The sequence below is a fragment of the Mirounga angustirostris genome, unplaced genomic scaffold, assembly GCF_029215605.1.
Source record: "Mirounga angustirostris isolate CCGP_5_RB_7025 unplaced genomic scaffold, mMirAng1.0.hap1 SCAF_2, whole genome shotgun sequence".
Classification (NCBI taxonomy): Eukaryota; Metazoa; Chordata; class Mammalia; order Carnivora; family Phocidae; genus Mirounga; species Mirounga angustirostris.
Genome location: NW_026991710.1, coordinates 129,250,481 through 129,267,032, shown reverse-complemented (window position 1 = coordinate 129,267,032; position 16,552 = coordinate 129,250,481). Strand labels below are relative to the sequence as shown.

At 42.4% G+C, this 16,552-nt stretch overlaps 1 protein-coding gene across 3 annotated transcripts in view; it reads right to left on the bottom strand.

Moving 5' to 3' along the window:
- The window catches only part of TMEM131L (transmembrane 131 like), a 161,307-nt gene that overhangs the window by 77,065 nt on the left and 67,690 nt on the right, over positions 1-16,552 (bottom strand). For all 3 annotated transcript variants that reach the window (XM_045880270.3, XM_064585192.1, XM_064585191.1), the window contains one exon: positions 3,847-3,915. In XM_045880270.3, coding sequence (XP_045736226.1) covers positions 3,847-3,915 — 69 coding nt within the window. The remainder of the gene's footprint in view (positions 1-3,846; positions 3,916-16,552) is intronic.

Sequence of the window (16,552 nt, the reverse complement as noted above, 5' to 3'; positions counted from 1 at the left end):
CTCCCTCCACAAAGAGACACACACAGAAGTTTTAGACATAATTTCAAAACATTCATGCCACTAAAGGTAAGAATATCTGCTTTCCAGCGAACACCCTCACTGATGAGGACACTCATGTTGATTTTTTCCTTCCTCCTCGTTTCCACCCGCAAGGCTAGCAAAGGAATTGCAAAGGAGCGGAGCTATCTCTGGTCCACCTACCTACCATGTTCCCTGGAATCATTTACCTCTGGTTCCTACCAGTTAAGTCACATTGTCATACACAGAGAGCCACAAGAATTTCACTGAAGCCATTTCTCCAGTTTTAATGCCCTCAGAGGCAGGGACCCAAGTATACAGCTCTCTTTAATATGGCCTAGAAATAAAACTATATTCTACATTGAAACTCATCTACATTATACTTGTATTTCTCTGATACTAAGAATTGTGTGTTTTAGAGAAAATGAAGTACACGCTGTCTTATGTACAATGGGATTTCCAAACTACTGTATCCTGCCATCAAATCCCTCACGTTCCTCTTCCAGCTTTTCCTCCGACTTTTTTTTTTTTTTTTTAAGTAAGCTCCAAGCCCAGCGCCGAGGCCAATGCGGGACTTGAACTCATGACCCTCAGATCAAGACCTGAGCTAATATCAAGAGTCAGATGCTTAGCTGACTGAGCCACTCAGGTGCCCCACACCTCCTACTTTTAATCACAAGTCTTAACTGAAGATTTAATATAGCCAATGTGTATTTTAAAAAATAAGTCCTTTACATCCAAATATAAATAAAAGACACACTAATGTGATCAAAACCTTGATTTTTTAAAATTTTTATTATTATTTTAATGTTCTTACCTAATACAACTAAATTTTTTTTATACTACCATAAAGGGTCAACTCAGAGAGCCCTGCCTTGGGAGTGCTGGGCTCACATTTGCCTTTTCCCTCCATTAAGTTAAATAAACAAAGACTTCCATCGTTTTAGGTTTTAGGTAAATAATACGACTCAATTAGCAAAGTTCTTACTACTTATCCTCAAAGTTTTATATCCCATTCATATCACTGGAATACAAGATGTTTAGTTTAAAAAAAATACAGACGTTGCCCAAACAAAAACACATTAGAAATCAGAATCCAAACAGCGATTCTACAGAGCCCAGTGACCGCATCCACCAGAAACCTCACCAGACCTAACATAGACCTAGTTACCACTGTGCTATTTTTATTCTATTTTTTAATTCTATTTTTAAAACTGTTATGAGGATAAGAATTTCCTTCACTAGTGACAACTGGAAGATACTCTATTAATTTAATACTATAAAAGAATGATTAAAATCTCTTATGAATGATTAGCACTTTTAATCTCCGGACCAGCGGAATATTAACCCTTATAATCAACCCTAAGAAGTGGGCAGAAGGCAGGTGAATCTCACAATCCTGATTCTGCATCCCAGAGGGAAACCAAAGCTATGAAAAATGATGGGGTTGGGTTTGCCCAAGGTCAGCTTCGAAATAAATAGCAAAAGCTGAGCAAGGGCATTGAAGAAATCAGAAGAACTCTCTGGCTGAAGTTCGAATCTAATGTCTATAAATTAGACCATTTGTTAAAAAGTAAGGAAAAACTTTACTAATTTTAGAAGTGTTCTGGGATGCCTGGGTGGCTCAGTTGGTTAAGTGTCTGCCTTCAGCCCAGGTCATGATCCCGAGTCGCAGAATCAAGCCCCACACTGGGCTCCCTGCTCAGCGGGGAGCCTGTTTCTCCCTCTGCCCCTTACCCCACTCATGTTCTCTTTCAAATAAATAAATAAAATCTTAAAAAAAAAAAAAGTGTTCTAATTTAGATTACCATTTGTTCTTATCGAGATTTTTAAAAAACTTTAGCAAAATTAATTTATTCCCATAATCATATCCTAGAGCTCACTTATAAAAAAAAAATAGCATGGAATGTGCTGGCTTAGAAATCAGAAGACTTGTTCTGTCACTTCTAGTGAAATGCCCCTGGGCAAAAAACATTACTGCTCAGCGACAAATTCATGAGCATCTGTAGTCCATGCTCAAGTACAGAGATATTTGAAAATGACACACAAGCAACTCTCTCTCTCTCTCTCAGATAATACCTGCCCCCACTACTCCACTATCCTTCTAGGAATGATAGAAGACTCAACTGACAAGAGACACAATTGTACTTTGAGAACTATAAAGTACTACATAAACAAAACTGAACCATCCAAAGGTGAGTCAAGGCTAAAGTGTAAATAACCTTTGCAAATAAAACATTTTAAACATTTGCTTTTCAACCTGCTTCAAGTCATCAGGACCAGAAACGGATGCATATAGCTAATTAACATTTGTAGCCAAGACATCCATCCCTCCATGTGCACCGATCACAGGATTTTTATCTTACTGAAGAATAAATATATCATAGCCAGCATCCTATGAACTAGAGTTATTATCCTCATCTAACTGTACTTACTACATTCATTTTATTATATCTACCAATCTGTAATATATTTTTTCTTTTTTCTCTTCCATATTTTTAATTTAATTTTTGTTAGTTAACATACAGCACAATATCGTATAATATATATTTTTAAAAGTAGGTCCTGCATTAAAGTTCCCTTTTACGATAAAGACTTTTCACCTAAGTAAAGTGATCTTTCAGAATCTCAAACCAGTGAGGTTTTATCATAAATTCAGCTTTGAACGTTTCTTTACCTAACAGTAAAAATATACAAATTCAAACACAAAAAAACAGACACCTGGAATCTGGTAAAGTCAGCAAGCGCCCTTCCCACTTTCCTCTCTTCTTCCTTTCACAGAATCTCCTTTAAAAGCTCAACAAGGTACTTTCACATTTAAAATTCCTTCTTTACTGCAGCTCTAATCTTTTGCTGATCAGAAGGAAAGGAAAGAAGGCAATCCAGATGAGTCACGGAGGGCACCCCAGGAGCCCACCACTAACTCCCCCCAGATGCTCTCCCAGCACCACGCCTATTTCATTCACCTAACTCATCCCGTAACTCAAAAAGCTCTTTGTGAAATTGATGTTCCAGGCTGCTTAAGTAAGCAGAGCTTTGACACCTGAAACACTTTCACTCCCATACTTGAAACTCTACCAACGTGAAACCGTATCTTCTCAGTGCCAAGATATGCTGCACCCAGGGCGTTTAACACCTGAAGTTTCGAACTTCAACCACTTTAAGTGTTAATGCCAACGAGAGTCCTTAAGTTCTCCCTTCCGCCCAGCATCGCCCTTCTCCTAATTTCTCCAAGTTCCCAGATTAGTCCCTCAACCAACACTCAAGTCATGTTCCCTTCATCTTCCTGGTTCTGAATGTGATGCACTGTTAAGTAATTACAGTTTATATGCTGTCTTCTCCACCTGACTTATTTCCAAAGTCTTAATGGTAACAACTAACGTTTGCACAGAGCATAACAAAGTATAACGAGAAGTAAAAACAAGCAAATGAATCTAATGAAAAGAGTTCAGAAACCATCAGTATTTAGTGTTTTTCACTATAAAATGACCTGATTTGTTATAGAAAAACAGGACTTAATATTGACTTCTTATTAAATTCCAATTACTATAAAATATTATAAGGAGTATTTATTAAAAACTGAAGAAATGGCTAAAACAATTTTACACTCTCCTTTTCACAAAAATATTCCTCTTAACAAGTCCCAAGGTCAATATCCCTTATATTACTAATATACTTAAAATGTACTTAACATTTTATATACAGATATATAAATGTTATAAATACATGTTAAATATATTAATATATTTTAAGCATATATAAATGATATCCTGATGGCAAATAATGCAAATTAAACAAGTTATTAAAAATTATAAAGAAGATACTTACTGAATTCCAAAATCTAGAACTGACGGCTGAAAATGTAAGCCCTTTCCACTAAATAGTTTGTCTGAGAAGCTAAAAAAGAAAAGACAAGACAGATTAATTTTGTTGTAGTTTTGAAATTTGAATGCTGAGTTAAGAGTATATACTTAGGCCAATGGCTCTCAAGAGATATAATTTTACTCCCTTATAGATAAGTCTAAATTGGTTTTAAATGTAAAAATTGAATTATCAGAAGTCTAATATAATTCTACAGCTGCAAAAATTTAAAATACTTTTAGATGATTAGATGATGGTTAATACAACTTCGTATCAAATGTACAGATTCTGTAAGCATTCAACAAAAATGGGGAAGCATTTAAGTTTTAATAGGCTTCATTTCTGGATGCATTTGAATAACATGACTATTTTCATAAACTCCAAATCAAGAAAAGACATACATGTAAGGTGGGTGGAGGTGAGGGGCTGGAGAGGGAAAGAGATTTGGCCTCTAAATTAGTAGACTATCTGTAACAGGGAAAGGATGGGGAGTGTAGCCAGGGTTGCCCCTCAAGGCCAAAACCATCACCAAATCTGTATTTTTAAGAATAATCATTACATAAAACCTCACATGGCAGTCATATTTTTCTGCAATTTTTAATCATTATGATGATTTTTCTTCAGAACCAAGACACAAATTAACATACCCAAAAACATAAATAGAAAACAAATAAAAGAAAAACATATATTATATATAACATAATAATATAATGTACATGCACATATACATACATACACCTAAATATACTTAAAGACCTAAAATGCAAAGCATGTGTATATATGTATGTGGGTGTGTATGTGTGATATATACACCAAGAAACTATCAGTGGTCATATGACATTTTATTTTTTAAAAAATATTTATTTATTTGAGAGAGCATGCACAAATGGTGGGGTGGGGGGAGACAGAGAGAGAACCTCAAGCAGACTCCATGCTGAGCACAGAGTCCAACTCGGGGCTCAATCTCATGACCTAGAGATCATGACCTGAGCCAAAATCAAGAGTCAGACGCTTAACCAACTGAGCCACCCAGGGACCTGGGTCATATGACATTTTAAAAGCCATGTAATCCAAAGATATTTAACTGAAGAAGCCCCGAAATGCAACATGTGTAGCTATTTTCAAAGATTCCAGCAAACTTTCCAAAATACAGTGTTTCCCTCGTCTCCTCCCACCACCTAAGTGCTCCACCAAACATGGTCCCAAGACTGGTCTAGGAGTGGACATCTGAGTTTCAGAGCTGCTCGCCGATAGAAGCTTTGTGACCTTCAGCAAGCCCGTCTCCCATTTCCTTGAAGGTGCAAACAACACAGAGACCAAAGAACCCCTCCAAAATCCTCATCTGATAGGGAGAATCCTGGCTGCAATCTTTCCTTCCTCTCTTCACTTTACTGCCCCTATCTAAGGTGACAGCTCAGTCTCCATCTGCCCAACTTCTGCCACTTCTCCACTGGTGTTGAACTTGAGCCGAGAAGAGGTATGCTGTTTACTGGTCTCCCTCCAACCCCAAAAGGCAAGGACCCACTCCATGACTTGTGTACCAAAAAGCCACTAACACACCTAGTTGCCTCCAGAAATGTTTTGGAGAACCCCAGGAGGTGACAGATGTAAAGAAGTGCCAACATCAGATGGAGGTGGCCAGGGCTCAGCATTCTAGAAGAAAAAGAAAACAGGCAACTTCGCATGCCAAAAACTATCTTAGAAAAGTCAGGCCACTGTATAAGTAATAAGTAAAATAATTATAGTCTCTTCCTGTCTCGTGCACCGAAAGTGGATTTATCATCAGATTTCACACCCAACTTCTGAACGAAGACAAGGTTTTAAGGATTTAAGCAATTCACTCAAGCTCCCGCAGCTACTAAGAGAGCCAGAATGCCAATGCAGATCTGTCGAGGTCAGTAACATGAAGCTAGTATGGAGTTCAGGCCTATCCAAGTTCACAGGACCTACCCAAGGAACCAAGGCAGTCTAGTGGCTGGGTGAGGGTTTGGGCTTCAGAGTGTAGACAAACTTAGATTCCAGGCCTAAGGTCACCACTCTCTAGTCCTGAGCAGGTCAATCACTTAACTTCTCAAAAGTTCCAGCCTTATTATTTTAAAATGAAGATGACAACAGTATCTACCATATAGTTATCCTGAGGTTAAAATCAGATAATAATGCCTTTGCTTCATGCCTGGCACACAGTTAAAAGTGCAATAAATATTAGATCATGTTACTAAGAGGAAGACTGTCACCTAACAAGAAAAGTAATGAGAACAGATGGAGAAGCCAATTGGGCTTGAGTCAGAGCTGACCTGGGGATTTAAAAGTCCCAAACGGGTAGCAGTAATTATCTCTGAATAGAACAAATGAAATATAAACCTGGGCCATCTCATATCACAACAGAGATTTTTAAATCCCACAATCAGGAAGTTTTACAAACCCAACAAAAATCAGATATGTAAGGTCCAACTTAAAGCACTAGACTAGACACAGCCAGAATTTCTCTAACTTCAGAGAAAACCCTATTTTAATCTCATAATGGAGAAGTAAAATCATGTCAGTATTTCTTCCTAAAAGTCATAGAACAGATTCATTTTTCTCTTTGGTCAGTTTCAACTCACTTGACTTCACAATTTGGAAAGGAGATCAAGTTACAAGGAGATTTAACATCACTGCCTAAGTTAAAAAGTTAGTTTTCAAAGATAAAACCATTTTAGACGTAGGTACTGCCCTGGACAATACTCACACATGCGCACATGCCCTCAAGTATTTGTTAAAGACGGAAGGGGGAAAAACACAGCAAACTGCCAAAATTTAGCCAACTGTGGACATCAACAACAATCCTCAAATATCAGTGGTAGCTAAGAAATTATACTGTGTTTAAAGATGCCAAAGTTTTCATTTCCAAATCGATGACATCAAAGGAACTTAAGCTTTACGAGCTACAGCAGTAAAAGACAAAATTCCCTCCCTTTTCTCCTTTACTCAAAAGTCAGCATTAACCTTTTCATATGTGTGCCCTTAGTAATGTGAATGCTTCTTTTATGTCACAGTTCACCTGGCCTCTTTCACTCTTAGGAGTCCCCTCATCGGGCGTAAAATAAACTCAGGCATCTTGTAAAAACAAATGATAAACTCGTGCCACATATTTCTAATGTTCACCCCTCCCCACCAGCAAGAGAATTCTAAGGAAAAGCCCTTTATGAGAAGAGAAAAATAAAAGAGCCATTTTGCTTCTCTAACAGGAACACAGGGAGGGGAAATACAGGTGACAGTAATCTGAGGTGAGGGGGCTCTTGTTTACATGGACCCTGCCCCATACACTCTCTTAGCCCTTCTGAAGACACCTGCCTTCCGCAGAGCTGACTCTTCCCTCAGTGGCAGCACACGTGGAGGAGGAATTCTACATGTGCTGTCTGGAAAGAATATCATTGCCTAAGATTATCTGACTTTTCCTCTTTTATCTCCTCTTTTTTCAGAAACTTCAGCTAACTTTTTTTCTCTCTGTATAAAACAAAGAAACAGTTCAAAAAAGTGGGTAGAATAAGAGAAAAGAAATTTCTGTGGAAATGAGAAGACCTTGGTTCAGGTCCCAGGTCTGATATGAGTTTCCTCTTTGGCAAACTTAAGAAGCATGGCTCTGACATCCTTAGAGGAGTGTTCAGATGCCCAGACTCTGTATTCCTAGGAAAATTAAATCTATCTGCTGATATCAGACATACCCATTAAAACATTTCAGTCCAGTGACTTCGATATGGAAATGAGTTAACTATAACCAACTGCTCAGGCCACTCAGAAATGTTATCTGACCAAACGAACACATCACTGCAAACGCAGTGCTCCACCCCTCTGGAATGAGCAACAGGGCCCAGGAATTGCAGACCCAGCCTTGTGGCAAATACTCAGTAAGGACTGGCTGCCCCAGGGCAGGGGGCTAGCTCTAGAAAGATTCTCCCCTCAAGGTTAAGATCCAGGGAGCCAGACAAGGCTTGTAGGCCAACAAGCAAAACTCAAAGATCAAGAAGTTCAAAGAGAGGAACAGAACTCTCTGAAAAAGTCAGGAAAGGCTTGGGGTTGGGGGTGTGAGGAGGCAGGGGCCTCAAGGAACAGTGACCTCGAATGGAAACTGAAGGAAGGCCACTTGAACAAAACTAACAGCCGGAGGGAAGACACAAAGGCTAAGGAAAGCACAGGCCACATCTGGAGAACACCATCCGAGCAAGGAAAACACACTAGACAGTTGGCCTGGCAGCTCTGAGTGGTGGAGTACAGATCATGAACCGTGAGGGCAGGAGGGAGCAGACAGGGAGGGAGCCAACGATGAGGCCTTGCTGGACAACGAGAACACTGGGATGGGACACGAGCCCGACACATGCCACAACGTGCCCTGAAACGGGTCTCACGCACTGTGGGTCTGTGCTGGGCCTTTACTCCTAAAGGAACCTGAAGGTTTAACCAGTTTCTGGAGAAGACTGTAGTGTTTCAGAACACAGCCTTCAGAGGCTGTTGTTGTCCTTTCTGAACAGGTGAAAAATAACTTTACCCTCTGGCAGGGATTTGAGAAACAGTGACCACCTCCAGGGAGGATGGAACTGTCTGGTTTTTCATATTCCTAAATGGACTGGTTTCCATCGGCCTCTCAAAGCCCCAACATCTACAGCTCCCTGCCTTTCCATGCAAACTCTTTCAATCCCTTGAGAGAGGGCCATGACCAGGCTTTAGCCACTGGATGAGTACAAGGACAAGAGAACTGGCTTCACACATATTTTGCAAACCCTCTCTGCCTCAGAAAGGTAACAAAGGAGACTGTAGCAAAAGAACACTATTGTCTAGACTCTGAAGCATTCAAGGAAAGACATGTTATGCTACTGAGCTACTTACTGGGCTGTTCTCCTTAGTCAGGAGAATGGGAGCGCCCATGAGAGCCCAGGGCTGAGAACGCTGGAGAAGACCTACAGATTCCACAAAGGTAGGGACTCATGCGCTGTTAATTCCCTTGGACCTTGAGCCAACAGCAGGTATTCCCAGGACTCAGCCGCTAGTCCCAGGCGCCCGGGGGGATTTCAGTACTCTTGCGCTACACAGAACTGGGATGGATCCCTGCACAGATAGAAGCAGCTCCTGCCTAGGGCAGCCCTTACTGAAGCCTGCCCACATGAGACCGGCCACTCTGGGGCAAGGCCTCCACAGGCTCCCACCTACCGTTAGCACAGACACTGCCCTCCCTAATCACTCCTACGATCCAAAGGTACCCAGCTTTAGGGACCTCGGCGAAAAGGCCCAAACTGTGTGATTTATGAAATAAGTTCCAGAACTACGTGAGTTATGAAATTCCACATTGTAACCTTAGTTCTACAAGTTGCTTTCAGTTCTTACTCTTAACTTAAAAAAAAATACTTCTCCCGGAAGTTTACGGAGGAAAAATACAATAGAAACAAAACACATCTACCACGGTTAGAATCGCCATTCTTCCTGGCAAAGTAACTACTGGCAAAGAACCACTGAACAATGAAGGCAGAAACCAGTGTTTTTCCCCACTGAATCCCCAAAGAGGGGGGGAAATCATTTGGTTGGACATGATTTTCCTAGCTTCTTCTATTACATGAAGCCTCAGGCTTCAAGGTCAAAGCAAAGAGGAAAAGGCCTGGAGCAATAATACCAGCAGGGGTCTGTCAGAGGTGCTCTCACTGATAATGGGATATCTGCCTGTTGATGGCCACGCCTTCCCAAGGCCAGAACAAAAGCCCCGCACTCCAATCTGTCCCTCAAGTTGTGAAGATGTTCTCCCAGTTCATACCACCCATGGAGGAGGCGTTCCTTCTCTCAAAGACTAATGCCCCAAAGCCCCTTTCTGGGTGGAACCTGGGCTGATTCCAGGCCCTTACCCATCCTGCCCTCTCCGGGATTCTCTGCATCCCCTCCTGCTGTCTTTCTCCTCCACTTAGGCACAGGAGAGACTCATGCTGTTCTCACTTGAGAAGACCCTTTGACCTTCAACCCTTCAACTGTGGGCGAAAGTAACCGTGACAGCGAGAACATTTATTAAACACTGACAGTGGACCAGATGCTGTGCCTGGCACTATCCCACGTAATCCTAAGCACCCTCTGTGGACACCATTATTATCCCATCTCCATACCCAAAGAAACCCATGTTTTGAGGGTTTAAACAACCAGCCAAAGCCCACTCCGCTGCCCGGTGGCCGGCGGACCGGGACGGAGCCCCTACGCTACACCACCTCCCATCCATGTCTCTGGTGTCCTGCCCCCTCACTCTACCAAAAATGCTTTGCTGAGGTCATCAGTGAGGACACGCCAGGAAGGCAAGTGCTGAGGTTACTCGATCTGCCCACTGGCTCTTCTCCTGAAGTGCCCCTCCTTGGTTTCTAGGAAATCTTGCCCAGTCTCCCTCTTCCCTCTGTGCTGCTCCTTCTCAGCTCCCTGTCAAGCTCCTCTCGCCCACAGGACTGTCCCCTCAGCGCTCCCTAAAGTCTCACTCTGGCCAATCCTACCTACCCCCTAGTTGCAGCTATCACCAACTGGGTGCATCCTCCGATATGGACAGCTGTCATTTCTTTGTCCAGCATCCAAGTTTCCTTACCTTCACCACACACTTCCCACTGTCACGCCTCCTAGATTCTGAAAGGGCCAGTTAACTCATTTTTCTAGCCCCGCGTGTAATCAGGATGCTGGCATATGACCCAGACATGGCCAGATTCACCTGCCTGAAGCAGGGCATCGGGAGCTGGTGCCACGAGGAAGGCAAGAAAGCGGAGAATCGTTCTGGGGATGGGCACGGCAGCCAGCCAGCGGGGCAGGCGTCAAGGACCGCAGTGTCCTCAGCATCTGCTTCCACGGCACAATCCTGGCTGTGGTTCTATCTGCTAAGTCCCCTCTTCCTTGCTTTGTTTTCTGAGCCCGGTTCTTAAGTCTTCCTAGAGATTCTGAGAGCTGCCCAACATCTTTTCAATAAATTCCTTTTCTGCTTGAATCAGCCAGAGCTGGTTTCTGTGGTTTGACTGATTCATTTCCCAAGACTGTGTATCTGGGGACTCGACCCCTCTGCTGAGCTCCTGACTTGGGTTTCCAAATGCACCAGACGCCACCCCACAGCTGGCCTACGGGCACATCGAAATGGAATCCATGGCGGAGTTCAACATCTCGCTCAGACTCCCCTTCGGATCACAGCACGGCACACCAGTCCCCCCGCACCCCCAATCCACGTTTTGCTTGCTGTGGTTTCAGTTACCTGCCATCAACCACAGTCCAGAAGCAGATAATCCTTCAGATATACAGCCAGAAGGTCAATACTAGCCTAACGCTAGGTCAAAAAGCCTACATCGTTCACCTCACTTCATCTCATTAGGTAGGCATTTTACATCTCACATCATCACAAGAAGGGTGAGGGCAGTACAATCAGGTATTTTGAAAGAGATCACATGCATATAGCTTTTATGTATATTGTCATAATTGTTCTATTTTGTTATTGTTGTTGTTAATCTGCTATTGTGCCTAATTTATAAATTAAACTTTATCATAGGTATGTATGATTAGGAAGAAAAACAGCACAGCTGATCATTGAACAACACAGGTTTGAACTGCACGGGTCCACTTGTACACAAATTTTTTTTCCATAAATACAATACTGTAAATGAATTTTTTCTTGCTTATGATTTTCTTAACATTTTTTTCCCTCTAGCTTACTTTATGAAAGAACACAGTATATATGGGGGCGCTTGGGTGGCTCAGTTGGTTAAGCATCTGCCTTCAGCTCAGGTCATGATCCCAGGGTCCTGGGATTGAGACCCGCATCGGGCTCCCTGCTCAGCGGAGAGCCTGCTTCTCTCTTTCCCTCTGCCTGCCCCTCTGCCTGTCCCTCCGCCTACTCATGCTGTCAAATAAATAAATAAAAAATATCTTTAAAAAAAAGAATACAGTATATATGGACTCTGAAAAACAAACTGAGGGTTCTAGGGGGGAGGGGGGTGGGAGGATGGGTTAGCCTGGTAATGGGTATTAAAGAGGGCACGTTCTGCATGGAGCACTGGGTGTTATACACAAACAATGAATCATGGAACACTACATCAAAAACTAGTGATGTAATGTATGGTGATTAACGTAATAAAACAACAACAACAACAAAAAGAATACAGTATATAACACACAGAACCTACAAAATGTGTGAACAGTCTGTTTACATTATCTATAAGACTTCTGGTCAACAGTAGGCTATTTGTAGTGAAGTTTTGGGGGAGTCAAAAGTTGTATGTGGATTTTCAACTGCGTCGGGAGTAAGTGCTCCCAGCCCACGTTGTTCAAGGGTCAACTGTATAGACAGGGCTCCGTACTATCTGCAGTTAGTTTCAGGCATCCACTGGGGCTCTTGGAATTTATCCTCAGAGGATACAGGACCATGGTATGCCCATATTGCCCAGGGAGACTTATTGAGATTTTGACTCCTATACTCTTCTTAACTCCTCATGCGATGGATGCTGAAGGCCCTGCTGGGCCCCGACACATTCACACCACTCAAGTCTGTCCCCTCCTTCTAGTGGCACTAACAGGACCTTATATTCAAAAGGCATTTGCAATATTGTGGTTTGTCAGTATTGATTTCTCATATATATTTTGTCTTTGTCCACAGTTCATGGCTCATGGCTCCCAAAACTCTTGGGATTTCCCAAGTGTTAAGGGTGATAAAGGAGTCTTCTGTTATGTTAATGAATGCTGGACCCCAACCAAGAATGGGGGGGCTGGTTGCCAGGGGAACCAACCTTGTGATTAGAGACTTGAAACTTTCAGTCACTGCCCCCAACCTCCTCTGGGAGGGGAGAAGGGTGGGGCTGGAGGTTGATTCAGCCAATGACCAATGACTTAGTCTATCTTTATTTGTAAGAAAGCCTCCACAAATACTCAAAGAGACTGATTCCTAGGACTTCCAGGTTGGTGAACTGGTAGGGAGGCAGAAAGAATGGAGGGTCTGGAGAGAGCATGGAAGCTCAGCGCCCTTTCCCCCAGACCCCACCCTATGCATCTCTTCATTTGGCTGCTGATACCTATCCTTTAATAAACTGGCGAGCCTAAGTGTTTCCCTGATTTCTGACAGCGCTCTAGCAAATTAATCGAACCTAAGGAGAAGGTCATCGGAACCACCAATCTGTACCTGTCAGTCAGAAACACAGGTAACAACCTGGGGTTTGTGACCAGCATCTGAAGTGAGGGGCCAGTGGAGAGGGCTGTCTTGTAGGTTTGACCCCTTAACCTGTGAGATCTCTGAGTAGGTTGTGTCAGAATTGAGTGGAACTCTTGGACATCCTGCTGGTGTCCTAGAATTGCTCGGTGTTGCATGTGGGGGAACTCCCACACACATTGGAATTGGGTCCGGGAACCCTCAAAGAGCATTATGTTTTCATTTCAAAGAATTTTAAAATATATTATTACATTTACACCACAGTCCACATGCCATACAGAACTCCTTTAGCTAAGTGATTAGATTTGCAAAAACTTAAAAAAGAAAAGGCAAAAGAAATACATAAATAAATGAAAGAAAAGACCAGTAATTAAGCCCATGTTTCCTAACTCCTGTTCCAACTTACGCCTTGGTGCAAAGTATGGCTTCTCATCTATGGTTTAAAGATGTCACATCTTTTCCTAGATTCTACTATATGTTAAAATAATTAAATGTGATTTTTAAATCTGCAAAATACAAAACGCATTTTGCATTACCTTTCAGCTCGAGGACAACAAGTTAGGATGAAAAAGTAATTCAGTCTCCAAGTAGCAACAGAGTTGCCCAGAGGCTACACATCAGAAGTGGAAGCCCAGCCAGAAAGTCACAGGAACACTAAGGGAACGGGGAGACTCAGGATGAAGGACTTTCCTTCTCAATCACAGATAGACAATCCAAAGTTTCTGCAATACTGTGTCTATTTCCAGAAAACCAACTTTGAGCTCTCAAAGCGTCCATATAGCTTTAGATATTAGTTCTCTGAACATGAACCAGCTATTTTTTAAGCTTATCTATAACCCTTTCAGCAACTGGGTAGCTATACTTATTCACTAATATTATAAAAGTAGCAATGCCATTAATTTCTTCCTTTTCCCTGAATTAAGATATTACAACAGCCAAAGCCTCCAGAGATGAATCAAAAGCTTACTGTCTTGCATATAATACAAGGTGGGGCACAGTCCATGAGAGGGAAAAAATGGTGTGGAGCAGGTTAGGAAAATTGTTCTGGAAGAGGCAGCATAGAGTAGGGCTTGGAAGCCCGGTATGTTCTGTCTTCAGGTGAAATGGAGGAGGAATTCCAGACAAGGGGAGAAACAGAAATGAAGGCACACAGACCACAGAAAGGCCAAGAAGGTAAAAACTGACACATATACAAGCTAATTTCTTAGTTTCTTGGTAGGATGAAAGAATAATCCTATATCACTTCACGTCCCAGAACAACACTTTAATTCAAACACAATGAATTGATTTTTTTTTTAATTTTTTAAGTTTTACTTATTTAAGTCATCTCTACACCCAACATGGGTCTTGAACTCACGACTCTGAGATCAAGAGTCAGATGCTCTACCAACTGAGCCAGCCAGGTGCCCCGATTTTTTTTTAAATCCCAGTGTGAGCAATATATCAAAATCATCTTCAGGCAATTACAAAGACTATTAGCAATCCAGTTGGAAAACTCTAATGAGAAATGTCTACACTTTTTAACTGTTATTGGAGCGGCCAGCCTTGCAGCCTTCTGGGCCAGAGCAAGTGCGGGACTTGCAGTGTCAGCTTACTGGGAAGAGCACGGCCATTGTTAGTCTCGTACAATACTAACTTGTGTGTCCAGGCATTCCTGCTTCTCAGAATACCTGGACAACACGTCACTCTTCAACAAGGTCAAGTCTTCTTTAAAAACAAAAACCAAACCTACTGAATATTTTTTTTAAATGTAGAAGCAGCTCTTTTCCTGTCAAGCTGTCCACTAAACACACTGGCATATACCACACACTTGCCCACAGAGCATCACTTACTACTGCCAAGCTCACTTCTTGTATGATAGAATCCCACTGTCAGAATGGCTTAAAAGCTGATTTTTTCTCATGTGAAACCCAAGTAATACTTACACGGGAGAAACGAGACTAGAATGTTCCCAGAAAGACAAGTATTCCTTAATACAAATCAGAAGGGTTGGGTTACTTTTTTCCCTAGGGGTTGCAGCGGGTGAGGGGGAAGGCTTAAAAATGTGTTATGTCAGGGCGCCTGGGTGGCTCAGTTGGTTAAGCGACTGCCTTCGGCTCAGGTCATGATCCTGGAGTCCCGGGATCGAGTCCCGCATCGGGCTCCCTGCTCGGCAGGGAGTCTGCTTTGCCCTCTGACCCTATCCCCTTTCATGTGTTCTCCCTCATTCTCTCTGTCTCAAATAAATAAATAAAATCTTTAAAAAAAAAAAAAAAAAAAAAAAAAAAAAAAATGTGTTATGTCAAAAACAGTCTTCCCTTGAGAAATAATGGTAAAGGTTTCATGGTTTCTTTCCCAGGGCTCGGTGTGACAGGAATTGTTCTTCAGCCGTTAATATTCCTTCTCTCCCTCTTTCATATAATTTTTTGGTGGGCACCTTTCCTGGGCTCCCTTGCAGCTGGGTATAGCTACGGGACCAAGTTCCAACAAATGGGAGGTAAGCTGGAGTGTTATGCAGCGGCTTCCAGGAACCCTCTGGCCCTCTCCTTCATTCCTTCCTCCTCCCTGCTGCATGGACACAAGTGTCTCCACCCTGCATCCTGAGCACCAGGCCCAGTACCCTAGGGAAGGCAGTGTGGTGACCTGGGGGGAGCAGGGGGTGGGGGAGGGGGTGGTCCCTGAAGACCTCCTGGAGCCTGAAGCTGGGAAGTCCAGACTCACACGGGAGAGAGAAAACTTATCTTATTTATTTTTAAGAATTTATGTAAAATCAATTAATATATTATGTATTATTAGTTTCAGAGGTAGAGTTTGTGATTCATCAGCTGCATACAACACCCAGTGTTCATTACATCAAGTGCCTTCCTTAATGCCCATTGCCCAGTTACCACATCCCAAACCCACCTCCCCTCCAGCAACTCTGTTTATTTCCTGGAGTTAAGAGTCTCTATGGTTTGCCTCCCTCTCTGTTTTTATCTTATTTTATTTTTCCCTCCCTTCCCCTATGTTCATTTGTTTGGTTTCTTAAAATCCTACATATGAATGAAATAATATGGTATTTGTCTTTCTCTGACTTATTTCGCTCAGCATAATACACTCTAGTTCTATCCATGTTGTTGCAGATGGCAAGATTTCATTCCTTTTGATGGTTGAGTAATATTCCATTGTGTGTGTGTGTATCTCACATCTTTATCCATTCACCTGTAGATGGACATCTGGGCTCTTTCCATAGTTTGGCTATTGTGGACATTGCTGCTATGAACATCGGGGCGCTGCACGTACCCCTTTGGATCACTGCATTTGTATCTTTGGGGTAAGTATCCAGTAGTGCAGTTGCTGGGTCATAGGGCAGCTCTATTTTCAACTTCTTGAGGAACCTCCATACTGTTTTCCAGAGTGCCTGCACCAGCTTGCATTCCCTCCCACAGTGTAGGAGGGTTCCCCTTTCTCCGCATCCTCGCCAACATCTTTCCTTTCCTGACTTGTTAATTTTAGCCATTCTGACTGGTGTGAGGTGGTATCTCA